Raw genomic sequence first — 27,249 nt, forward strand, 5'->3', positions numbered from 1 at the left:
ACTCGCAATAAAACATTCTACTTTCAATGCCAAATTTGGAGTGTTTTTTGTTGTTGAATCTTTGACGATTTTCATGTTTAACCCTATGCAATTTGTAGTTTACTGTAACAGCATCAGTAATTTTATCTTTCAGTATCCAGACGACCCAGGGATGCATAATCCACATACTGACACCTACACCAGTGTGTCCTATCGACATAACTTGGGTTTTTGTGAACGAGTGAAGCAAAGCCTTGTTGCAATCGTCGTTGGCGTGATCCTGTTAGTTGTTGCTTCTGGACTACTGTTCTGGAATGAGGTGAGTTAAATTTGAAATGGCAACCTAGCTCTGACAAGCATTTTTAACTCTGAAAATGACCTGGGATGAAATTAAGTGACAGATTCGAAGCATATTAGACTGATAAGGCCTAAACAAAAAAATCAGGTGTAGTTACAGTAACCCGACCTACCCTATTTTTAGGGGCCGACCCTTTAACTTTTTATTACATTTGTCAAAAAAACACAAAAAACAAGAAAACCAGTGCAGAAAATGCAATGAAAGCGAAAGCGCTCGAGTCGCACACTTATTTCCCTGTCAAGTAGGTTTAATTTGTACACATTAGAAAAAAAAGTAAAAAAAAGAAAAAAGGGATTGCCTACCTTCCTACCCTATTTTGGGGGGCTATGTTACCTTAACCACACCTATTTTTTTTGTTTGGCCTAACATCTGATTTTAAATGTCACTTATCATGTTCTTGGTTCTTAACCACTAGCTGATTGCAATGACAGATATTTGTGTAGCAGGAGAGCAATATTAAATATATATAGAGGGGGTCTATGTTGAGTTTTGCAGTTTTTGCTGAGGAGAGAAATTATTCTTACTTTTAAAGTCAATTATGAAAGATTAATAATTTTTGACTTTTTCTGGTGCATTTGTTGTTGCTAATGTTGATTGTCTTTAAGATAAACTGATGTTTGATATATAACTAAATGGTGTGAAGGAAAGAAGAGAGCTCCCTTGTGCAGCTCACAACTTGTACACACGCACACACACACACACACACAAAAAACCCACCAAGTCTTGCTGAAGTAAATATTTGAAGTCTTTATCTTCTTCCTTTGACCCCATCCAACTCCCTGCTTCAGTATGCATGCCTCTGGCCTCAAACCCCCTTTCTTCCTTATGTACCCTTGCCCCACACCATCTAGCATTTGCTCTGACAGAGACTTGACTTCATTACAGGGTCGTGCCGTGCAGACAGCACAATCACTGGATGAGGGACTGAGTAAACTGCTTTCGCTTCACACAACAGACGTTGCGTTTGAAAACAACAATGGACACTTGGTGTTTCTACAGGGTACTCTTCACACTGACCAGGTATATATTCTTTCATCCAGGTACAGTGCCCCTCCCCCCCGCCCCCCTAATTTTAAGACTCCCTCCCGTTGTTTAAGAACCTCTTCAAACTTTCTGTTCATTCCCTCTGTGAATTAATCCTCCCCTCCCACCGACGGTCTTTGTTCATTTAATCGTCAAATCTCCCACTCTTTGCAGGCAGTATCAGACCCAGTATACAAGTTATCGGTCAGTGCGGCCAAACTGAGGAGAACTGTGGAGATGTACCAGTGGGTTGAACATGAGTCAAAAAGGTAGGATACAAAATCAGACAGTTTTTAGCAGTATCATTATTTAAGAGCCCTAATTTTCCAATTTTGCAGACCTATAGGAATAGTTAGCATAGTTTTGAGAGTTGTACAAAGTTAAAGCGAATCCAAGAACAAAATTTCTGCTGTGATTATCAATATCAGTTTGTTTTTATGTACAGGATGTTTATAAATCAAATTAAAAACAAGAATTGTGTGGATCAGTTAGCCAGCCAAAAAACAACAAGAACAACAGGAAGAGCACAATTTGCTATAATCATGTTATTGTTAACTTTTGTTTAACCACTTGACTGTTGTTTAGCCGGACTGACGCTACAGGCGGTGCAAATGATTATGGATACTGACAGGGGAAGGGGGAGATCTTCTTTCGGACGATTCGTTGGAAACAGGTAGATGACAGTGATTATAATCCTTTCTTGGAGCAAGCAAAACAGCCACCTGTGTTTGATCCACAGGCACCGGAAGATGTTCCGGACTGATTTTTCAAAAGTTCATATTTAAACATTATTATAAGCCCAACTAATTATTATTTCCATGATTAGACACTAAAAACAGATTCTTGGTTCAATTTCCTTTAAAAATAACATAGGTTTTACTTACCTACCTACTGCCAGTTTGGAGCTAGAATTTGTTGTGAATTATTACACCCCGAACTCCAATATTCCCTGGCAGTCAGGAATGCACATACGCAAGTTTTGATTGGCAGCGAAAGGGTTAAGAAAAAATTATACAACTCCTGCAATGCAACCGATATGCGGGGATATAGCTCAGTTGGTAGCGCGCTGGATTTGTATTCAATTGGCCGCTGTCAGCGCGAGTTCGATCCCAGGTTCGGCGGAAATTTATTTCACAGAGTCAACTTTGTGTGCAGACTCTCTTCGGTGTCCGAACCACCCCCCGTGTATACTACATTGGGTGTGCACGTTAAAGATCCCACGATTGACAAAAGGGTCTTTCCTGGCAAAATTGCTTAGGCACAGTTAATAATTGTCTACCATACCCGTGTGACTTGGAATAAGGCCGTGAAAGGTAAATATGCGCCGACATGGCTGCAATCTACTGGCCGTATAAAATTTCATCTCACACGGCATCACTGCAGAGCGCCTAGAACTGTACCCACGGAATATGCGCGATATAAGCCTCATTGATTGATTGATTGATTGAACCGAAGGGTGGATTAAATCTAGTTGATTATTTTTAGACAAGTGAGAAATTATATATAACGAACTACTTTGATTACACCAAAAATCACACGTGGATTATTCGAAGTAAGAATAAAGAGGGCTAAAAAATAATCAACACTAGAATTTATTTTTAGAACATTTGAAACCCAGACGATTGGACCCTGTTGCGGAAGAATACGTACAACGTTGACTCAAAACTGTAACAACAATGGCTGACGTGTATGAAGTACACGCATACCTCGCCAGGTTTGTTTCTGTGACTAGTCGACAGACGATGCCATTTGCTTTGTGTGTGTTTTTGTTGTTGCTTACTGTACGTGTAAAATCCAGTTCTTTAACAGGCAACAAACCTTGCAAATTTCCAGAAGCTGCAATCTGAAGCGACCTATCTCTGATTCTAGCAGACGATCTCTCCAATGTTTAACACAAAATCAGCAAACTCTCCTGTCACATAGAACGTCCATTATAATAATAATGAAGTTACCGGTCTGAAACATTTAGTCGTTTCTTCTGAGACAATCCTTGTTCTCTTATCATCTACAGATTTACCGCAGTCTTCACCACGCGAATTCACAACAGAAGTCAGACTTTCGAACATATACAATCTACGTAGGCAAGCACGATACGTCATGACGTCATATGATTCCTAGCATATTGACGTAATGCTAAACATCCGGTTATCCCGAGTTTTCTCCGTAATACATGTCCGTGGGTTTTTCAATGTTCGGTTATTTCCGTGGCTTCATGCGGAAAGGGAACCGTCGTCTGCTATCAACGACATGGACCATTCTGGTCCTTGTTGCTGACAAAAACATGATTTTAACACAGAATGTAATGTCAGAATAGCTATATAAACGCTATTGTGTTTTAATCGTAGCAATGGGGTCCGATATTTAGACCAGACAAGTATAATGCCGACGAGTCGGAGACTAAGAATAAAGTAAAAGAATAGGGACTATTTGAATGACGCGCATTTGACACTCTGAGTGATTAGGCTGAAATGAAATTGCGGACAAAATGTCGTCTGCATGACTGCATGTTCGACCCGTGTTGTTCGTTGTATAAATAGCTTAAACAATGACGACAACTCGTTGATTACTGGAAAATAAACCACGAGTGGGTATTTGCAGCCGCTTGGTAATTCACGAGTGTGCGGAGAATAAACCACGAGTGGGTATTTGCAGCCGCTTGGTAATTCACGAGTGTGCTCCGCACACTCGTGAATTACCAAGCGGCTGCAAATACCCACTCGTGGTTTATTTTCCAGTAATCAACTCGTGGTCATTGTTTAAGCTCCATTTATTTTTGTGTGTTTTTTTCCAGAGAAACAAATGAGGGAGATCAAACTAGAGAAGAAACAGATTATTCCTACTGTGAGTATATTTTTGTCAAAAATTGAGAAAGTCAAGTAACCTATTACCCTCTGAGTAAGCAACAAAAAAGGGAGAATGTAAACAACAACGGGGTGTGCAGAGTGTGTCATTGTTTTTGGGTTGAACTTGTAGTATATTTGCTTGTTTTTTTTAAGCTTTATTGATCGTCCTTCTTGAACATTGTTTTGAGCAGTTTTTCTAACAAAATCACTAAATATACGTAATTTTTTTTCTTATTTTTGTTTTGTTTCTATTTCAGCATTAGAATGGCGACAGGAGGTGGTTCACAGCGGATCATTCTACAGCACTGTCGGCCATGAGAATCCAGGGTAAGATGACAATACTGAAACTGATGGTCTTGGGAAAGAACTGTTTTAGGAATACATGTATCTGTAACGCTTGGTAGAAAAGGTGGGAATTTGGGCTTGTCAATTTACAGAGAAATAATGTTCAACTATCGGGTAATGTTAACAGTAACAATATTATACGTTTAAAAAAATCATAGTTGGTTTGGTCCAGTATGTGGGTGTGTAAAGATTTGGTCCTTTTCGTGTACGGGATCACGTACATGATGGTGTCAGATCTGACCATCATTACACTTGGACACATACACCAAAAACCTGGAAAGCCTTGCTGCTTCCTGGGTAAAATGAATTGCAAACTGACACAGGTGTGGCGGTTGCATTTATGGAAGGCGAAAAGGGTCAAATGATCGAGCAAAAGGATCGTGCAAAAGGATCGATCCTTTCGCGTTTGACCCTTTCCGTCCAACGCGCGGAAAGGGTCAAATGATCGAGCAAAAGGATCGTGCAAAAGGATCGATCCTTTCGCGTTTGACCGGCCTTTCCGCCCGACGCGCGGAAAGGGTCAAGTGATCGATCCTTTTACACGATACTTTTGAACGAGCAGTTTCATCGCGCTGTTTTGGAAAATCATGGAACGGATTAGCACAAAGAACGAATCCAGAAAGTAAAGTAAGTAGATTACGTGTTCTGGTGCGGCGTAAAGGAGCATGAAATATCAAGAGAAATAAACAAAAAATTCTTCTTGTTTTAGCAAGTACATTTAGGGGTGTGTAGTTAAGATTACTGTGTGAAAAGTGTTTGGCGCGAAGCGTTCGTCTGCAACAGATCTAGATGTGCCACTTTCAGCACGTGTACAGGAACGTGTACGGGTAACGTCATCAAATCTAGTTTTTACGTCACGCGTTTGAGCCGAGATCTGCAGTCTTGGTAAATAACGTATGATTTGGAACATTGGAGAAAAAAAGTGAGTCACGGGTGACGGAATATCTACACGTACAGGTCTTTGCTACACGTTCGATCATCTAGAACACTGGACGCACGTACATGCGAACTGAACTCTGAAGTCAGTTTACCACCAAAATGTGAACTCCAGACTGTGTGCCAGTAAAATTCCGGTTCCACTTTTTGTCGGCACCGGATCCAGTAAAAGGATCGATCCTTTTGCACAATACTTTTGCTCGTGTGTTTGACCCTTTCCGCGCATAGGGCGGAAAGGGTCAAACGCAAAAAGTATGCATCCTTTTACTCGATCCTTTTACTCGATCATTTGACCCTTTTCGCCTTCCATAGCATTGGCCTATTTGATAAGACGCCGGCCTCTCAAGCGAGAGGTTAAGTGTTTGAATCCGGCTGGGTCTGGTGGGTTAAGGGTGGAGTTTTTTTTGATCTCCTGGGTCAACTTATGTGCAGACTTGCTAGTACCTTATCCCCCTTCATGTGTACACACGAGCACAAGACCAAGTGCGCACAGAAAAGATCCTTTCATTCATTTCAGAGTTCGGTGGGTTCTAGAAACACAAAAATACTAACAAGCACAGGGGCGGATCAGTTGCTTTGTAAGGGGGGGGCACTTTGAATCGAAAGTGAATGTGATGGGCGCGAAGCGCCCGAATTTGCTAGGGGGTCCGGGGGCATGCCCCCCCGGAAAAAATTTTGGCCCAAAGAAGCAAAATGGTGCCATCTGGTGCCATTTGAACTTAGAAATAGTAATAAAATCAGCTTTCCAATTTTTATTTTTTTATTTTTTTTTCAGGGGGGGGGCACGTGCCCCCTGTGCCCCCCCCCTCGTCCGCCCCTGAAGCATCCCCTGAAAGCGGCATATGGCTGCCTAAATGGTGGGGTATAAACGGTCATGCACGTAAAATCCCACTCAAGCAAAAAACGCGAGTGTACGTGGGAGTTCAGCCCATGAACGTAAAAGAAGAAGACACAGTTTATCACTTTACTTTGAAAACTAATTCAGAAAAAAAATCTCACTATGCACAAGAACCAGTGAGACTGCAGATGTTTAGTATGCATATTTAAATCAGAGCAAACAAGGTCTTATGGTAGGAGGCAGTCGATGGAGAGGTGTAAAGAGAGGTTTCACTGTTTGTTTGTTTGTTCGTTCATGGGCTGAAACTCCCACGGCTTTTACGTGTATGACCGTTTTTACCCCGCCATTTAGGCAGCCATACGCCGCTTTCGGAGGAAGCATGCTGGGTATTTTCGTGTTTCTATAACCCACCCAACTCTGACATGGATTACAGGGTCTTTTTCGTGCGCACTTGGTCTTGTGCTTGCGTGTACACACGGGGGTGTTCGGACACCGAGGAGAGTCTGCACACAAAGTTGACTCTGAGAAATAAATCTCTCGCCGAACGTGGGGACGAACTCACGCTGACAGCGGCCAACTGGATACAAATCCAGCGCGCTACCGACTGAGCTACATCCCCGCCCAGGTTTCACTGTAAAGAAGTAAATATCTTATATCTGAGGAAACCTTTTTTTTCCTTTCCATATATATGTGACATCTGTATATTTTACACCACCCCAACCCACCCCACCCCCTGCCCTACTTTTTTTCTGCAGACATTTAGTTTTTTATATTTTTGGTTGTACAACATTTCAGTTCCATGCCAGCATCATCGGAGACTTTAACTGCTAAAAGGATTCAAGTGGGAGCATTTTACTTGTCAGAAGGTGAATGTTCATACCTGTCGCAGTGTGTATAGACAATTACATTCTTTTTGCATCCATCTTTTGCCTGAAAACAAAAACATCCGCTTCAAAGATAGTGTACACAGGAGCACACCTTTTTACTTTTGGCTAGCCGTTCATGGTTTGCTTCTGTTGTATTGGTTATTGTTTCAGTTTTGCTTTGATTTTTCTGTCAGAATCAAAATCTTAAGATCGTTTCCACCCCAGAATGTAGCTACATTATATCAGTATATTTTTGTTCTGAAATTTTATCAGAAAAGTCAGATTAATAGTGATTCTTATTTTTAGTGGAATGGTATCCACATAATTGAAAGTGCATGTTAGGTTATTAATGTCTTTTATTACATATTCTCATAAGTTAAATTTCTTTCTTGATACTCTTTTGCAGGTTTGATCAACCAGATTGATGACTTTAAGGAAGTTGCTCCCAGCTCAGGTATCACTCCAGGTGATGCGTCGTTGCAGTATCATGGAGGATATTACTTTCAGTCATCTAATCCCTCTAACCCTCAGGTACTGTGTGTGTGTACATGTGTGTCCTTGTTTTGTGCATATGCGTGTGTTTGTCTGTGTTTGTGAGTGTGTCATGTGTGTGTGTGTGTGTGTGTGTGTGTGTGTGTGTGTGAGAGAGAGAAAGAGTGTGTGTGTGTGTGTTTGGGGAAGGTGGATCATTTGTATGCATTGATTATATCAAATATATGGTAGATGTTTGTTCTGAAGCTTTACATTAAATGTTATTTCTGTTAGGTTGGTGACATCCGCATTAAGTTTGAAGCAGCAGGTCTACTGAAAACCTCCCCGATTGGACCTCCCACCCAGGTAAGTGTTTTTCTAACTAAAACTACAATTCTGAATGCACAGATCTTCTTCTTCTTCTGCGTTCGTGGGCTGAAACTCCCACGTACACTCGTGTTTTTCCACGAGTGGAATTTTATGTGTATGACCGTTTTTACCCCGCCATTAAGGCAGCCATACGCCGCTTTCGGAGGAAGCATGCTGGGTATTTTCGTGTTTCTATAACCCACCGAACTCTGACATGGATTACAGGATCTTTTCTGTGCGCACTTGGTCTTGTGCTTGCGTGTACACACGAAGGGGGATAAGCCACTAGCAGGTCTGCACATAAGTTGACCTGGGAGATCGGAAAAATCTCCACACTTAATTAACCCACCAGGCGGCCGCGGCCGGGATTCGAACCCTCGACCTTCCGATTAAGAGGCCGACGTCTTACCACCCCGCCACAGCGCCCGTCTAATGCACAGATCTAAAGATGCATTTTTTTTCATGTTTCCATATTTTTTCAAATTATTTTTATGTAATGGTTCATTTCATTGATGTTTTCATTAATGATTATGCCTTTTGATCAGTGTCTATGTGTTCATTCCCTAAGTGATGCAATAACTGGTGACAAAAGGAAAATGTCCATGTTGATGCATAATGAAAATGGACATTAACGTTTTCTTATCTTAGCGTATCTCAATTGGAAAACAAATTTGATGGTGAAAAGTGTTCTGAAGTGATTATTGATCTTTCAAGAGGATTTATCATCCTTCATTTTTTTTTTTATCGTAGGGGGTGCACATTCTTTTTTCAATAAATGAACGAACAAACAGACGGATACACAGACAGAAAGAATCGGACAGATTTTGACACGTTTTTATACAGTAGCCTTATGTGGTTCTTGTGCCTAGGCTGTGTATTGGATTGTCATTGTATGCCTGCATCATTAGTTGTCAGTAATTATTACATGTGCTGATTGTTCTCTTTGCCTGCGCGCGTATAGTATGTTGGTTATGATTGGTCATAGTATGTTTGTTTATGTTTGGTCGTTATCTTTGCCTGTGCGTGTATTGTATGTTTGGTCGTTTTCTTTGCCTGTGCATGTATAGTTTGTTGGTTATGTTTGGTCGGTTTCTTTGCCTGTGCGTGTATAGTATGCTTGGTCGATGTATGTATTGTAAAGCGCTAAGAGTAGACATTTTTCTAGAATAGCGCTATAAAAGTTTGCATTATTATTATTATTAAATGTAGATATTGATTCTATATGACTTGTGTATTATCTCCACAATCCTTGTGACAGGTGAGCATTGTTGCACGGCAGCAGGGAAGCCATCTGGAGGCGTACCAGACAGAGGCTGGCGATGATCTGGAGATATTACACACTGAACTTATTAGTGGCAAGGTACTGTGGTGTGAGTGTGTGCCTGAGTGTGTTCTGGTGGGTAGGTGTGAGAGAGAAAGAGAGAGAGAGAGAGAGATGATGATGATGATGATGGAACTTTATTTTTCAAGGATAGAGGTTTAAGGCTACGCCTTTTCTTACAACCGGTCCTTACTTCTAATACAAATGTCTAATAAATGATAAACAAGTAAAGCAACATGACAAATAAACAAAGTAAACGAACGAATCAGCAAACAATCGACAAGTAAGCAAATAAACATAAACAACAAAATGACAAAGTAAGCAACATACAAATCGAAAGCGAAACATGCAACATGTTAATTGAGGTTACACATGTAAAGTGATCGACGGTAAAATTCACACGATACCAACGTTTACACTAATGCTAATAATGATTATATGGTGTAAATGATGATGATGAAGATGAAGATGATGATGATGATGATGATGATGATGATGATGATGATGATGATGATGATCAAGTGATGATGATGATGATGATGTTGATGATGTTGATGATGATGATGGAAAATCGCAACATAAATTCCACATGATACATATAATAAAGAACATATTTGTGTAATTCATAAAGCTTTGCCAATTGTTGGCAGCTACTTGCACGTGTTAAGACTAGTATCTAGGTAGACATAAGATGATTATGCAGAGCTTGTTTAAAACTCTTTAGTGAGGTTAATGATCTTATTACAGACGGAATGGAGTTCCACACCATAGCGCCAGAGAAGGCTTGACTAGTTTTGAACAAATCAATCCTGGGTATTGGTGGTAGAAAATTGATAGACCCGTACCTTTCGGTGACTCTGTGAAATAGGTCCTGAATATAGATGGGCACTTCGCCATGATATACTTTATACATCATTACAGACTTATTAAACTGTAACTGTTTAACTAGCGGCAGGTAGTTTAGATTCTTTAACTTCAAATCAGCTGATAATTGTGGACCATTTAGCATGATTTTAGCTGCCCGACGATGTAGAGAGTTTAACTTTTTCATGTGAATATCAGAGACGCCATCCCAAAGAGTTGATGCGTAATTAATATGGGATAAGATGTGGGCATGATAAAATAGTTTTAGTGTTGCGATATCAACATATTGCTTTAACTTTGATAGCAGAAACAAATTCTTGGATACTTTTTGACAAATATAATGTACATGAGATTGCCATTTTAATTCTTGATCGACTATCACACCCAAAACACGATGTTCCGTTACCTGCTGAACAGGTTTGTTTATTTGTTTGTTTATTTGTTGCTTAACGTCCAGCCGACTACGCAGAGCCATATCAGGACGAGGAAGGGGGGGGATGAAGGGGGCCACTTGTCAAGCGATTCCTGTTTACAAATGCACTAACCCATTACTTGTGTCCCAGCAGGCTTTAGTAAAACTAAATTAATACCTACTGGAAGATTACCAGTTTCCAGTATGTTAAAATAGGCTTAACCTATCTACTGCTGGACTTACATCAGAACACTAACAGATTAAACTATACATGAATCGCGAGACAAGCGGCAAGAGAAGAGATTTTTGGAAAAAACACAGGTGAATGAGCAAGAAGGCAGAAAAAAGAAAAGAATTCATGAAGAAAAAGAGAGCATGACAGGAAAGAGGAACCAAAAATCTACCTAACAGCAAACTAGAAAGCTCCTGCGGTTCCAAAAACAGAAGGGGCCTTTAATTTCATAACCGCAGTGCCCCACTGCGGGAGAACAGGTTGTGATTCCAGAGAAAGATTTAACTTAAGAAGTCGTGACTGGTGTTTTTGTCTTGTTGTAATAATCATGCTTTTTGTCTTTCCTGGGTGCACTATCATAAAATTCTGGTTACACCAACTGTTGACTTCATTCAGACTAGACTGTAAGGAAATTTCAATTTCTTGAACAGTCCTACAGCTTGTGTGAAGCGTCGAATCATCTGCAAAAAATTCTGTTTTAACTTTGGAATTAGATATATGAAGGGGGAGGTCATTAATGAATACACAAAACAAAATAGGCCCTAAAACTGACCCCTGGGGGACTCCACTCTTTAAACATCCTTTGGGAGATGTTTTACCGTTTATAGAAACATACTGTGTTCTGTTGACAAGATATGATTTAAAGAATGAACACGTTGCGGGATTGTTCACGTACAATGCGAGTTTATGTAAAAGTAATGTGTGATCTACAAGATCAAAAGCTTTCTTAAAATCAAGAAATACAGCCCCTGATATGTCAGGGTCCCTGACAGCCCCTGAAACACCGGATGTATCAGGATCTCGCTCGCGCGAGATTTCGTTTTTTTGTGTCTCGCGATACATGTAGTTGGAGGAGCGAGAGCCGCCATGTTGTGTTTTCGTCTGCTCGAAATGTGCGCAAAAGTCGTAAATCATCCAAAAAAAGAGAGAGAGAGAGAGAGAGAGAGAGAGAGAGAGAGAGAGAGAGAGAGAGAGAGACTGACTGACTGACTGACTGACTGACTGACTGACTGACTGACTGACTGACTGACTGACTGACTGACTCCACATTTCTGTAGCTGCTAATCCCCCCTTCCGTATTTCCTCTCTCAAATACACAATACATTATGTTCCTATTTTCAAGGGGGACAGTTGTGCGGTATTCAGTGACTTATTGACATCTTGAACCAAAGGATTTTTTTCCCTTTTTTTTTTTAAAGGTATAACACTGTTTTTTTTAATGTTTTTTAAAGTAATTTATATTTATATTGTTTTCATTAATTGCATGTATTGTAACCTTTTCGTTTACGGTGTTTCTTTGAGGAGTTTCAATGTTCATTCATGTGATTTACTTTTTGTAGGAGATGTTTGCCAAGGCCCACAATCGGAACACTTTCATGACGTGGGGAATAAGGTTTGGTGGCTGGTTTCTGATGTTCATTGCCTTTGGCTGCCTCACCAGTATTGTCACAACGCTAGGTGGGTTGTCTGTGCGTATGCGTGTGAGTGTATATGTGTGCCCGTGTGCACACATACATGACTGTTGGAACATTGCATGCAACATAAAATCCATTGTTTCTTTGTGTGTGTGTGTTTTTTTTTTTAGATATCTGAGACATTCTTCTTCTTGTGCGATAACAAAAAAAATGTATGGACCATGTTTTGGATGGTTGGTTGTTAAATGTGATGAAGTAGTAGCTTTCCCATCCTTGCTGTTAACTTTGTTGCAAATTCCAGAGTGTTTTGAAAGTTGTTTCTCATTTTATTTGTGTTTTCTTCTGGTCTACAATATTTTGTGGAGCACTTCACATCTAGAATTACTACAGGGTACCTACATCTAGAATTACTACAGGGTACCTACATCTAGAATTACTACAGGGTACCTGCTTATTACTTATTACAGGGTACCTACATTTGTCTATCAGAAGGTTGACAAGTTACTTACACTTTTTGTCTCTCTTTTCCAGTGGACTGGATCCCTGTTGTGCGAGAACTTGTGGCTATGGGAATGGGAGCTTTGAATGCTGCGTTTTCCATCTCGCTATCTCTGACAATCATCGCGCTTGGATGGATCCGATATCGTCCCTGGCTAGGCATCAGTATACTGGTGATGTCCGTCACGCCGTTCTTGTTCACCAAACTACGCAGTCTTTTTTGGTCTTCTTCCAGTTCACGGCACAGACACGTGTAGTTTGCAAGGATTTTGGTATCAGGGAGTGTACGTGTGGTGTGTGGAGTGTGTTGTGCCTTTTTAGTGGGTGAGGAGATTTTGGTTTTGCTTGCAATAGTTTAATTTGTCTTCATCTCTGTTAATTTTGGTCATTATATATTATAATGGTGTTTGAACCTAAGAGAGAGCCCAGCATTTTTGTGTTTAAAAAATTAAATTTGTTTTCTTGATGCTTCTGTCCTTCACAGTACATGTACGTTTGGATTGACTTGAAATTTAATATGCCTGCAAAGTAGGAATCTCAGCTTTATTGATCATTGAAATTTATTGAACAATATTGCACAGTAAAAGTGCAGTTAAAACCAAATTTAAACAAGGTTAATATAATACCAAAATACCTTAATTAAAAAACAAATACACAGTGCATGAAGAAGACCCTACTATGTTTGAAAGTTTTGGAAGGGTTTAATGAAAAAGGGGCAACATGCCTGGGTGGTCAAAGGGAAGTAACTCTTGAATAAATCGCTAGTTTTTGGCTTTTTGTATCTGTGATGAAGTTGCAATGCGCTGCCTTGTTTATTAATTACAACTGAAGGAATGAAGAAATCCATCTGTATTTGAAATATCAATTATAGAGGTTTTCTCGTCTTATCAGTAGATTTGTTACTTTTATATGACGTGACATGGACAGTTCTTAGGTATTCTTTGTTGTGTGCATGCACGATAATTAAAAAAACCCTCTGAATGTGAGAATTAGTTCCTTGTTGATTAATCTCTGAGGTTAACTTTTTGCTTTGTTGCAATTTTGGGCTACCTTTACTACGGTAATTGTTCCTTTTTTCACATGTTTTCAATTGTAAGTACATATGTAGTATTTTTTTCAATATGATTGTGTATGTATGTACAAGTGTCAGAATATTGACAGTTTAGATGGTATTTTATGTAAATGTGTTCAATCTAATGGTCCTAATCATTTATGGTGGATGTGCCCTACCAAAACAGTTACCAAGGGAATCTAGATTGATACCTAATTTATCTTTGAATGAACTTCAAAGCCATGCTTCCATTTCATCGTCATCTAGTTTCATTGCTTGAATAATTCTTATTTTCTGAGGGTGATAATGCTTTGATACATCTATTGTTGATGGCATGGTTCTAGCACTTTTCATAAGCTGTGTAAAAAGTGAGACTAAATAATACAATGATGTACAGTAATATTTAAAGCTATTGACGCGCCATGATCTTAGTGTTGAACTTTTGTCACAGGGTTTCATAAATAATTTCACATACATGTACGTTGCTGCCAATGCTCGATTAAGACAGGACCTTAATCATGCTGGGAACTTTTCCATTGCCATTGATTGTAGGACAATTCTCTTAGCTTCAGTTTTCATTCATGACTTTCACATGCAGTTAGTATTAGTATAAAGATATGAAAAATATACAGGCAGAAGGCCTTAGTTATCTGTGGTGGGCTTTTTCCTTTTGGATGCATGCTCTTCAGCAGTGCTGTTTAAAAAATAAGGATGTTTGAATTGCATATATATTTTGTAACTATGAAGTTTAATCAAACAGCAGAAAATGCTTACTCTCATGCACCAAAAATGAAAAATCAAAATAAATGACTAGATACCTGTTTCATCCTTGCTTTAGGCAGCCTCTGCCTCAGATTAACTGCGTCTCTCAGGGCCTAGTACCAGAATGTTATGGTTACTCTGCTCCTTTCGAAAATCTTGCTACTATCCACTATATTCTACCCGATCCATTTTCAGTGCCGAGGCTGTTACTGTTGCTTGCCGGTTACAGGCACGTTTGTTGACCGCATATGTCATTGAGTGCATTGTTTGTTTGTATTTAATGTGAGGCAATGTAGTCCAAATAGGGTTAAATTAAATTAACAACAATTGCTAAAGAAAGCCTCAAAAGCAAGCGTTTTAATTGCAAAAGCATACTGCAATAATGGCTAGATATTTGAGGCTTTCTTTAGCAATTGTTGTTAATTTTGTGGAAGAGCCGTGGTATTCTTACTGTATTTCGGAAAGCTGTTGCCGATTAACATTAGTTAAACCGTCAGTGTTACATGATGGAAGTTCATTCCAGATTTGTTCCCTTAAGCATTTGAATTCATGCCATTGACTTTATTTGATACAATTGACTACAGCCTAGCTGGCAGAAATATATATGCAGTCATTTCCTGGGTGAGAGCAGTTTGCCGCTACATGTATCTGCTTTTGCCAAAGACAAGAAGCAGATAGAATAGTTTGAAAAAAGTGAATATGTTACTGTATAATAAAAGTCACCCATACATGTGATGTCTGTGATATTTGTGTGCAATGTATAATTTTAGAAGTATTGAACTTAATTGTGCAATCAACAGGGTTTTTGAGATGTACAAAAATCAATTTGTCCTTGTCATGTCTTGACTTCATCACCCACTCAGAAACAATATAATGATATCATGCCTCTCAATTTTACACTGAGTGTTTCAGCTGTTACATATAATCAGACCACTGGCAGTTTTGTTATATATCATCAAATATCAGAGGAATTCATATATGTGATCCTCAACTGATCACAGGTTAAATGTGCTCAATCTATTTTTGAAGTTGGCAGTTACAGGATTAAAGGGGACCTATTACAAAACATTGAAAAAGGTTGTTTTGAAATCCAACTTTAACATTGGAGAAAGACTTTTTTTTAAATCAAACATCTGATACAAAAGATGAGATAAACCCTCTCATGAAGAAAAAAATTACTTGATGGTATAATCCGTTTTTGCTTCTTAATTTATTTACTTTCTTTGAGATTGTAGCCAAACTTCATATCTGCATGATGTCCAACAGTTTTTCACGGTTTTTTCCTCTCCACCAATATTACATTTACAGAAAAGACTTCCTAAAAAATCTGTTTTGCCATATGAACCTGATGTCTCTGATCTGTAGGATTCTTTCAAAATGTCACAGTGATGTTCCATGACAAGCTGATCTAATTGTGGATTTGCGAGGCCCACCCAAATTATTTGTTTTCTGCTAAGCCTGTTTACTGATTCTCACCAAAATATTATTGTTCAGATTAGCTGGTTGGTGTTAATTTACACAAATATATGTTCACTTTATTTTGCCGATTTTCAGTATGATTGTGTGTAAGTATTTGAAGACACATTTTGTTTGTTCATTGTGTGAGAGTTTCCTGACACAAAGTGTGCCTTTACTAAACTTTTGGAAATTACTAAACAATCTTCACCAGCATTGCTTTACAAATAGCTTTTTTTGTGTGTATATACAACAATTATTGTTGCTATAGTTTTCTATGTGTGTTTGTTTATTTTCTCTTGTAGAAGTAGTTTTCAGTATGAAAAGCTTTTTACACTTTAATTCTTTGTTGCTTTAATGCTTTCACTTCAAGTTTGTGACTATTAATTGTTGTATGAGCAAATTGAACTGTTTAATGTCTTAAGACTACACATAGAAACTGGCTATCATAGATCAATGAAATATTTCTCAGTTTCTTATTCATGCAGTCAGTAAGTTTTGTTGTTAATTGTTGCTAACTTAAGTGGACTCAGTATGGAACTAGCTGTTATGAAGCAAAATAAACATGAGTGACCTCAATTCACTTGTGTTGTTTCTTGGTTTGGTTTTTACAAATTAATGCACCCACACAGTCTCAAAGATGCACATAAGGAATATAGCAGGGATCTAGGACAGTTAAGACCCAAACCAACCCCCACACATACCCCTCCCCCCATCCCCCCACTTATCACATGCGTCCCAAAGTAAGTCTATCCACAGGGTGCAAGCTGAGCCACATGCAAACACACTCCAGATCTGATTTGATTTTTGTTTAATAACTTCTTAACACCAACAGAACAATATTCTGAGCATTTCCACACAAAACATCAACTATCTGCCTATCTACTGTCTGGTGCCTTTAGACGACACATTTCAAGCAGGTCAGAACTTTGGCATTAGAAACACAAACTTTTAAAATGACAACAATCATTAAATTAATGGGGTAATTGAGATGAAACTGGAAAAAGAATTAAGGTTTATGGAGAATGCAGTAACAGTGAGAGAAAACACAGACCTTCTACAAATATGAAATGCACATTCTGTGTTCTCTCTCAAAAAAGAAGCAAAAAAGCGCACCACAAAACAAACGGTACTGTTTCATTACCCTGAAGATCACAGAAAAACAGCTCAAACACTGCTCAATTTTTTTTAAAAGCTTCTGAATTATCAGCACGGATAACAGAAACTTAATATCACAGTTTTAGAGAAAAAAATAATGAATAATGCATTTTGCAAAAGCACACAAGTTAAAGCGCTCAAAAAAGGGGGATGGGGTGGGGGGTATATGTGGATTCAAAATCATAATTCAGCTGTTATAGTAGCAAAGGCGGGAGTCATTATTTACAGCGCAGACAGTCTGCAAAATACCTCTATAAAAACATTCTTGAGCAACTCTGCAGTTAGCGGCACTTTTGTTGAAAACACACAAAAGGGGGAATCTATAACTATGGCATGTCAGGGTATTAAATCTGTGGTTACAATGTGCAAGTGAATAAAGCTGAAAACAAAATTCTACCATGTATAGGAATCTCCATGCAAACAACATCCATTCATTAACACTGACAATGTCTTCCATACTGTCACAGTTATACTTGCAGACACAGATTAGCAAAAAAATGGAGCTAAAAGCTCAACCCCCTCTAACTTCTGAGAAAAATTCAAGTTTTACGCCCTCACGGCAAAGCCATTAGGGGCATGTTCTCGGGTTTTAACCCGACTTTAGATGAGATACACAAGTGTATGCGTGTTTAGATGGTATCAGCCATCTGCACTTATGGCAGAATGACCGAGGTCTTTTACGTACCACTGTGGTGACACGGGGGTGGGAGATGGATTATACCGTCTCTGGGTCTGCACATAAAGTTGACCCATGTCCGTCCCGGCCCGGATTCGAACCAGCGACCTTTCGATCACAAGTCCAGTGCTCTAACTTCTATCACACATAACATAATTAATTAACTTGAGACAGACAAACATAACATAATAATACTGGTTGCTTAATTGCTGTGATGACAATTTAACGCCCTGCCTGGCTAGGGCAAATTGTTTGCCACGATGCAAAGAAACAGAATAACATTGTTTGCTAAGGTTCAAAGGAACTATAAAATTGTTTGCCAATGTTCAAAAGAACTTAATCTGGCACATGAATTGATCATTTTGTAACTGATCATAGAACTGGAATTACATAATACTGTAGAGTTCATTTTTTTCATGTATATTCCTCATAATTTATCATAAAGGGACTTTTTTGAAGTTGCATGTTAAATTAAAATGTGTTTGCTGAGAATGATAATAAAAATCAGTTAGCAGTCAAAAACCATCAATTATGCTACTTCAAAATCTCCAAGTTGGTCAGGTGTGCCTTTTAAAATTAACTTTTGACTTACATTACACTGTACATTTAATTTTTTTCATGTTTATATACTTTAACAAGAATCACAAGGTATTAATACTGGGTTGACTACTTCAGTGTTCCACTCCAGTTGATAGGGTTGAATCGAAGGACTTCACGATCCGTTTTGTTTTCTTCGTGCCGGTCTACCCGTCTCTGCTGCCACTTATCTTCCATGTACTGCAAGAAAATACAATTGATTTTGAGAATGTTGAATATGTCTCATGATTGAATATTGCACAGATGTACATGCAGTATTTAGATCCTAGCTAAGAAAAATAGGTGGGGAGAGATGCTTTATAACTGTTCATTATAAGCAAAAAATGCACAAACACATATATACATCACACACACACACTGACCGACCAACAGCAACATGCACACACACACAAACCCTTAAGTCAAAAACACACACAAACACATCATAAGGATACACTCAAATTTGAAGAAAGAAGAAAAAACCCTTAAAAGGTTATAGCTGTATTGAAAGAAAACAACATCCCTACTATCAAACTAATGTAGGCTCACATTTTTGTTGTCATCTCGAAACTGCTTGAGGTAGGTGTACTTTTTAACAAATGAGTTGAAGTCTTGAGATCGGCACTGTCGGTCGTACTCCACAGCGGTCTCACTCTCCCTGACCTTGTCCTTCAGGTTCTGTTGTTTGTGCTGGTCCTGGTCCGCCATCTGTTGTTTTAACGTCTGTCTAAAGTGACGCCTGCCAGCACACAAAGAAAGAGAACCTTGTATGACTGATCTAAGAAACTCGGGGATGAAAGCTAGTCTCTAAAAATGTAATATAGACATTAAACCGTGAGTATCAGTCTCTGGACATCTGGGAGAATAAATGAAGCTGTAAAAAAGTATATGAAGCAGAACTGATATCTAACAATACCATCGCAAGAAAGCTAGCTTATAAATTATCATGAGGAAATCGGATAAAAAAAAAATGAAATGTGATTTCAGCATAATACAACAAAACAGTAATGCCAATAGCTAGTCTGGGTGCAAAAAGTTAACCTGTATACATGCAGTCTCAATTAAATGCAGAGACATAGAAAGGACAATCGAGCACACCAACTACCACACACACACACACCCACACGCACACACACCATGAAAAAAGATTTTTTTAAATGAACAAGGCCTCTGCATATTTTATGCAAAAATATCTACTGGTAGATTTCTTTCCTGTGAAGTGACAACCCTTCACCATGAATTCCGTGTTTTTTTCTGTCATTTGTAAAATCTTGCAAAGATAAGTCAAGGAAAGTAGGCATCCCATGGTGGGAGTCAGTACCTCACAAGTAGTTTACATACTGAATAATTATTGATTCCTTGTAATTGTTGAAACTCATTTAACTTACAATTAACTTTTCATGGGCAATATACTGGTCTTAGTCTAATATAGTCTGAAACAAACATTGCATGTTGCAAAGCCAGAAACATCCATTTTGTTTGACCCTGCATGAACAAAATCTTGCTGAAACTGAAGTGACAGGGCGCGTTACTAGGGTTTGCCAATATATCGGTCTTTATGCCTCACATTATGAGACAGTCTCAGCCTTCACAAGGTCCCATAAAAAGCAGTCCTAAACCCCTCAATCTGCTGTGTTCAAAGCAGCGAACACATTTCTCTAAACCTAAAAGAACATGCCTTCTCCTCTGAATGGGTTTATTGATCTATTAATGTCAAATTGATTTCCCTGGACTATAACCAGAAAGACTACACTGCCCAGAATAATGAGGGTATTGACTGATAAGCCAATGGCTTTCAACGACAGTGTGTTTGCTATCCGCTTGCCTTTCAGCCCTTATCATGCACTGTGGGCTCCAGTATTGTGGTTACAAATTAAACGTATTGGGCTCTGAGGTGATATGGAGGCTTAAAGATAAATAAAGTCCAAGAGACAGGGATAAAGAGAGAGAGAGAGAGAGAGAGAGAGAGAGAGAGAGAGAGAGAGAGAGAGAGTGTGTGTGTGATTGTGCACATACATGTGTGTGTGTGTGTGTGTGTGCATGCGTGCGTGTGCATGCGTGTGTGTGTGCATGTGCGAGAGAGAGATAGAGGGCTGTGTGTGTGTGTGTGTGTGAGAGAGAGAGAGAGAGTGTGTGATTGTGTATGTACATGTGTGTGTGTGCGAGAGAGAGATAGAGAGAGATAGAGGGCTGTGTGTGTGGTGTGAGAGAGAGAGAGAGAGGGCTGTGTGTGTGTGCGTGTGTGTGTGTGTGTGTGTGAGAGTCTGGAGTCTGGAGTCTGGATGGTTTATTGATTGGGCCTTGGGCCCATTTCAATTCGGGGTGTACACATTTTCATCATTCATGCATCATGAAAAATAATCATTGTAATATTAATCATAATAAAATAAATCATCATCATCGTAATGACAGTCGACATGACGACTGTGGAAACAGGCATTTACAACAGCAAAACGTTTGGAAAAGGACAGTAAGCATCAGCACAAAATCCAGTCTCTGTCGCACTTCACTCATGTCTCTCTGTCCTCTTTCCGTCCATCCATCCATCCATCCATCCATCCAGCCATCCATCCATCCATCCATCCATCCTTCTATCCATCTCGTGTCCCTCTGTCCTCCATCCATCTAATCAACCGTCTGACTGTCCAACCATTCATCCGTCATCCATCTATTCATCACTCCATCTATCCCTTCACATGCCCTTTCACACGCAAATCTGCAAGCAGTTATATGCATAATCGTTGCATCTCTGATACATAGCCGCATTAACGTTTTCAAAAAAGACAAAACTTTATTACTGTTTTTTAAGCAATCGACAGAAAGCAGCAAAAATAGCATACACATAAAACAAGATCGTGCAATATCTCATATTCACTGTCCCCACTCACTGCGTATTTTAAACGCGTTCATGATGAAGGTTGCAAGTCTAAGTAATATTGATCTGTTTGGTGTCGCTAGAAGTAGCGCCAGTTTAAAGCTTGATGGGCGGTTGTAATATTTTGCAGGTATGTAGTACTCGAGTGTGAGAGAGAGAGAGAGAGAGAGAGAGAGAGAGAGAGAGAGAGAGAGAGAGAGAGAGAGCTGATGGAGAACAGTCTCAGCGCAAGTGCCTAAAGAAAGAAGAGGGGGAATGCACATGGGTACTGCATGAATGGGACAAAAGAAAAAGGTAAAACAAGCACTACATCGGGCACAGTAGACACACCACTTAATTATGTCTCTTATTTGTGAGCATGTTTTCTTTTCCTAATTATGCTAGTTTCCTTGTTTCCTATTTCCAAGCTTGGTTTAAAAAATAACCTACTGCGTAGTTCCCTCAGAAAATTTTAATGTACAAATTATTCTGATTGATTTTTCCAGTTCTAAATCTGGTGCAGCTTGTTTTGGTTTTCCTGCACACTTAGTTGGTTGGTGGGTGTAGTGAAAGAAACATATTGTCACAGTTTTTTCTCTTTTAAAAAAACCACCCTGAGATTCAATGCTTGCTGCTGAAAATCCAACTCTGTTAACAGATTTTGGACCACAACCTTCAACAGTCAGGGAAGGGGCCAATGTCTTGACAGAAAGTCCACAGTAAATGATGGGGTTGGTCGTGTGAGGTGAGGATCAGTATGAGATCCAAAACTTCAGAAACAGACAAACAGATGCAGCAAAGAACAGCCAAGCCTCTCCCTAATTATTCTCCCCCCCCCCCCCCCCTGAAAAGAATAGAAAAGAGTAAAATAGTTCAATAAAAATAAAACAGCTCATCTTACAGCAACCCACTGCAGCAATATGAATAGAGTCGAATCTGTTTCTTATGAGCTTAAAGTCAACCATAAGCAACTAACAAAGATAGCTTAAATGACAAAATTGCAAACAGCTTCAAAACAACAACAACTGCGTTCACAAAAACAGAAATGTCACAAAGTAATTCCAGAAAGAGAAATCCACTGAACAAACGGAATCCCCCATTGATGATGGGTAGCGCCGTACTGTATATATGGCAACTCGCTTTCCCCAGTGAGAAGGCAGCCTGAATTTCCATGAGGGTAACCTCACAGGACTATATGAATCTTATCCTCATCCTTACCTGTACGCCTCCTGGTCAGCAGGTGAGCCGTAGAAAGCCTTGGACCACGCCGAGTGGTACCTGTTGTGCTCTCTCTGCTGCATGATGATACGTCGCTTGTCGTTGTGCCAGTGCTGGTCCGTCGTCTCCCAGCTCATGTTGATCCGCTTCTTGGGCGGCGGGGGTGCGATGGGATTGACCCGCTCGGGGATCTTCATGTGGTCCCATGTGGTGGACAGGTACGCAGGGGGGTAGGGCCCGTACTTGCCTCCTCCTGCTGAGATGGAGCGAGGGGTGGGGGTGGCTTTCGGGGTAATGCGGGGCAGGCTGGTAGTCTGTGTCGTCATCTTTGCTGGTGGTGGTGCGTGATGGGGGATGACTGATCTATACTGTGCAAAACGGTTTTAGAAATTGTGTCAGATGTTATTATTTTAAGCAACTAAGAAAAAGATACAATGACAATTAAGAAACTCTGACAATATGTTGTTCTTTGGTGTATACAGTGATCATGTGAGAAACAAACAATCAAATACATTTTTTTTTAAACAAGCAAGATATACCATCACAGTAAAAATATAGCAAACAAAACCAAACATTATTATAATGTCAAGTAATTTGCCATAAAATATAACATCATTGTGCATATCACAGTTACTGCTCGTCTCTAATATATCTCCTCTATCTTCACTTCACCAGTCACACAAAACAAGGGCGGGGACGTAGCTCAGTTGGTAGCGCGCTGGCTTTGTAGCCAGTTGGTCGCTATCAGCGTGGGTTCGATCCCCTCGTTCGGCGAGAGATTTATTTCTCGGAGTCAACTTTGTGCAGACTCTCTTCGGTGTCCGAACACCCCCGTGTGCACACATGCGCACGAAAAAGATCCCACGTTCACAGCGAAAGTCTCAGGGCTTGGAAAATGCGAAGACACACATGCATCATCTCTCGTCTCCAATTATCATGATCGTATTTCGATACTTTGACGAGACAAACCCAATGCTGGTGTGTCGAAGAAGACAGCCACAGCGGGCTTGTTCGAATCAAAGTATCTCACCATATCTTCAACGTATTACCAATACCTGTCCCAATATAGACCAGTTGGTCTAAGAGGACGTTAAACCCTAATAGTCAGTCAGTCAGTCACACAAAACACGAACGATCTGAATTCAATTTAATCATGCCAGCAACATTATTGTGATTGCAGTATAGGTCAAGGCGTAGGCTACTAATGAAGTGACTGCAGTGAATTCAAAATAACACTTCAATGCAAATAAAACGAAGCTTTCTTTGATCAACACATTCTATGTTCTGCCAAGGCCTACTAATACTATCCTTAAAAAATTAATGTTCACCTGCCATGGGTATTCCATTCATTGTGTTTTCATTACCACACTTGACCCTATGCCTGACGACAATGCCCATATCAATCACCAGATAAGTGGCAACACATTTCGGCACTGACCATTCAGACGTCCATTAATTTCTTTAAAACTGAGAAAATCCAACTGACCACTATTATGACTATACTTTCACCCGATTGTTAGGCGATAAAGACGTGAGAACTGAACACGATTTGAAGAGTCGTATAATAAATCCGACAACAAACACTCCCCTAAACTGAACAAACTGCTCAAACGTGCCGTTGCGAACGTACGAATACTGGATAATACACCACCAGCACATTTATCGCTACCACAATTCTTCGCGAGCTTTCAAGAGGGCCCGAAGATGTCAGTGCTGCTAAAGCCTTCCATTCCATTCTTACAAGAGGCTTTCGTCGGGACATTGTCACCTACCTGAGAAGGGGGGGCGACAGACACGCGCCTTTTGATGTCAGGGCAATTTACCAGGACTCCACGGAAGCCTTCAAGGGCAGCGCATGGCTGTAAATTATTCCTTCACTTTGTTTTGTCCCCAGTTACACGATGTCCTCATGAGGCCTCTTCGCTTCAGAGTTGGTCACGTGACTACAACGTCGCTACGGCTACCTCGCGCTCGCGAGCTCGACACGATAAACACCACACACGCGCCGAGTGTTTTCATTGGACAGAAGGCGCTTCCAGTTGAATGTCGTCTGCTACGGAAGTAACACCCCGGTGAGAGTTTGCAGAGGGATGTAACACGTTTGGTGGGGTTTTATAGTTGCGGTGTTTTGAGTGTGTGTACTCGCTGATCGGTAATCGGAATGTCCGTGTTTGTGTGTGTGTGTAACTGTGTTTGATTGGTCATTTAACTGGCGTTCAGTGCTGACACGGTTAAATAATGTTTTTATTGATCGATCTACTTTGTAGTGTTTTTGTGCTGTTTGCAAACCGTTTTTACTCTCCCCGCCTCTCCACTTTGTTTCGTTAGATTTGTTTTCCTTTTCTGTTTATGCGTGCAGTACTGCTGTCGAGTCACCGTGCTGGCGAACAGAGACTGCAACTCAGTAACGGACACTCAGTGAAAGACTGGAGTGAAATACACTGCACCGACTTCCAAAACTGACAGACTTTTCATGTTTTGTTTGGCCCGGGTTGTTTGACTGTCTTCCGAATTGAAACAAATCGTTCCATAACGATATATTGAGAAGCACGAATGCTTATTCTTCTACTTTCTTTTTTTCCATTTGTCACCGGCTGGCACCGCACAACAGAATCGACGGTCACGGTGTTTATAAGTTTTTTCAATTGATTTGAATCAGTTTCAAAAATATTCGGATTAACTTTGGCATTATGATACGTTCACTCAGTGTGCTTCCCGTGTTTGCAGTTTTACATTTGAAAAAAATAATTATTGCAACTTTTTTGTACTCCAACTAAAGCATTCATTCCCGTGAGTCGTTTTATTAAACTTTACTTTGCCATTAAAGCACTCAACTTGGCTACGATCTGGCACACTTTTCGGATCAAAGATTTCTTTGACAGGGGTCACGTGACCGTCGTCAAAAATAAGGGTACCCCCAACTGAATTTTCGTCTGCATGATTTTAAAATTGGTTCCTGTACTATTTTTGTCAGGTCGATTTGGGCGGCGGTCACGTGGCCCCTGTCAAAGACATCTTTGATCCGAAAAGTGTGCCAGATAGCGGAGATGAGTGCCCTTGATGGCAAAAGTTTGAATGAAATGAAACGGGAATGAAAGATGTAGTTAGGGTACCAAAATTGGTGCATTAATCTTTTTGTCGAGTTTATATTAATAGGTGCTTTTTAGTGCCGCGCTTCAACAACTTCATGTTTCATCCAATGGTGTCGTGTTCCCCCATCCATGCTAGTTTTGTCGAGAGAGAGAGACAGAGAGACAGAGACAGAGAGAGAGAGAGCCTGGAGAGAGAGAGAGACAGAGAGGGAGAGGGAGAGAGAGAGAGAGAGAGAGAGAGAGAGAGACAGAGAGGGAGAGGGAGAGAGAGAGAGAGAGAGAGGGAGGGAGAGAGAGAGAGAGAGAGATAGAGAGAGAGAGATAGGATGGAGAGAGCGAGACTGAAAGAGAGAGAAATAGGGAGAGAGAAAGAGGGAGAAAGAGAGATAGGATAGAGAGGAAGAAGAGAGAGCCGGAGATCGAGAGAGAGAGGATGAAGAGTGAGAGATAGGATGCCAGGAGAGCTGAGAGAAAGAGAGAATTATGCAGAGAGAGAGAGGGGGGGGGATGAAGAGAGATGATGGAGAGAGAGAGAGAGGATAGAGAGAGGGGGGTGAGAGATGAGAAGGGGGACGGTCGAGAGGATAGTGGGAGAGAGATAGGATGGAGAGACAGAGAGAGAGACAGAAATAGACAGAGAAAGAGACAGACAGAGAGAGAAGACAGAAAGACTGAGAGAGAGAGAGAGAGAGAGAGAGAGAGAGAGAGAGAGAGAGAGAGAGAGAGCAAAATGATGAACATATTGTAGCTGGGGAATTTCGTGGATGTAGCGGCAAATCTCAGAGAATTTATTGAAGATCTTCGGACTTCTCTGCATGTTTGTATAAAATGTGCGCTGCCCTTAAGACTAAGTGTGCATGTCATAGAAATATACTTTATGTAATTAAAAGCTTAGAGTGTGAATTAAGATAAGTCATCCCCTCCCACCACCGCCAACACCACCACCAAGAGTAACAAACCCACATCGAGAAGCCATACGTATATGTATCAAAACGTTTATTCAATCAAGTGAAACTACACATTTCAATCAGCCAGTGATCGAATTACAAAAGCACGCAACATTGTCAGTGGACAATCCATTCGGCAAGAATGCATGGTTGGTGTCCCCTAAACTGGAGCATCACACTTACAAAACACGTGTTAATGGTTATCAAGTCTCTCTCTCTCTCTCTCTCTCTCTCTCTCTCTCTCTCTCTCTCTCTCTCTCTCTCTCTCTCTCTCTCTCTCTCTCTCTCTCTCTCTCACACACACACACACACACACACACACGCACACACCCCCCCACACACATCATACAATGCAAGTTTTTGGTTTATGTACAATAGTTGTGTTGGCATTTTGCCTACATCAGATCAATTTTAACTGGAAAAGTTCGTGATCATGCACACTATATATTATGCTTTCTGGTGTCAGCCACTTACCTCAGTTAACCAGGGGGAAAGTGTCCTGAATTTTGTATGTGATAGTCATGGATCTATTGGAACCCTTCAGCGCCGGATCTGGGGGGGGGGGGGTGGGGTTCCTGGGTTCTGGAACCCCCCCCCCCCCCCCCCCTGGCCATCCGATGTACCTCTCAGAGAAAACAAAAGTGGACTTTTTAAGCTCGTCCCCTAACTCCCATTGGTAAACAAGTGCAC

General features: G+C 40.3%; 2 protein-coding genes across 4 annotated transcripts in view; one reads left to right on the top strand and one right to left on the bottom strand.

Annotated features, from left to right (window-relative positions):
* Positions 1-16,617, top strand: part of LOC138964015 (transmembrane protein 43-like) — a 156,426-nt gene extending 139,809 nt beyond the window's left edge. For both annotated transcript variants that reach the window (XM_070335891.1, XM_070335890.1), the window contains exons 2-12: positions 134-298; positions 1,223-1,357; positions 1,535-1,629; positions 4,152-4,201; positions 4,461-4,530; positions 7,118-7,188; positions 7,595-7,719; positions 7,954-8,025; positions 9,287-9,388; positions 12,198-12,315; positions 12,804-16,617. In XM_070335891.1, coding sequence (XP_070191992.1) covers positions 152-298; positions 1,223-1,357; positions 1,535-1,629; positions 4,152-4,201; positions 4,461-4,530; positions 7,118-7,188; positions 7,595-7,719; positions 7,954-8,025; positions 9,287-9,388; positions 12,198-12,315; positions 12,804-13,027 — 1,209 coding nt within the window. In that variant the 5' untranslated portion in view covers positions 134-151 and the 3' untranslated portion in view covers positions 13,028-16,617. The remainder of the gene's footprint in view (positions 1-133; positions 299-1,222; positions 1,358-1,534; positions 1,630-4,151; positions 4,202-4,460; positions 4,531-7,117; positions 7,189-7,594; positions 7,720-7,953; positions 8,026-9,286; positions 9,389-12,197; positions 12,316-12,803) is intronic.
* Positions 16,618-16,832: 215 nt separating this feature from the next.
* Positions 16,833-24,479, bottom strand: LOC138964016 (uncharacterized). Of its 2 annotated transcripts, none has more exons than XM_070335893.1 (4): positions 24,293-24,479; positions 22,521-22,883; positions 18,998-19,187; positions 16,833-18,649 (listed from the first exon to the last, which is right to left on the bottom strand). In XM_070335893.1, exons 2-4 carry the CDS (start codon positions 22,844-22,846, stop codon positions 18,539-18,541), a joined length of 627 nt encoding a protein of 208 aa, XP_070191994.1. In that variant the 5' UTR covers positions 22,847-22,883; positions 24,293-24,479; the 3' UTR covers positions 16,833-18,538. The 2 variants fall into 2 exon arrangements, with proteins under 2 accessions (XP_070191994.1, XP_070191993.1); XM_070335892.1 differs by having other exon boundaries at positions 22,521-22,888; positions 24,293-24,478.
* Between the last annotated feature and the right edge of the window lie 2,770 nt (positions 24,480-27,249).

The sequence above is a fragment of the Littorina saxatilis genome, linkage group LG4, assembly GCF_037325665.1.
Source record: "Littorina saxatilis isolate snail1 linkage group LG4, US_GU_Lsax_2.0, whole genome shotgun sequence".
NCBI classification, from domain to species: Eukaryota; Metazoa; Mollusca; class Gastropoda; order Littorinimorpha; family Littorinidae; genus Littorina; species Littorina saxatilis.

Bases quoted from the DNA above. Each gene is read 5' to 3' on its own strand.
- LOC138964016 (XM_070335893.1), bottom strand. From the start codon at position 22,846: ATGACGACACAGACTACCAGCCTGCCCCGCATTACCCCGAAAGCCACC. The intron at 19,188-22,520 runs GTAAGGATGAGG...GTGTGCTGGCAG, and splicing joins GCTGACCAGGAGGCGTACAG to GCGTCACTTTAGACAGACGT. The intron at 18,650-18,997 runs GTGAGCCTACAT...ATTTTCTTGCAG, and splicing joins TTCGAGATGACAACAAAAAT to TACATGGAAGATAAGTGGCA.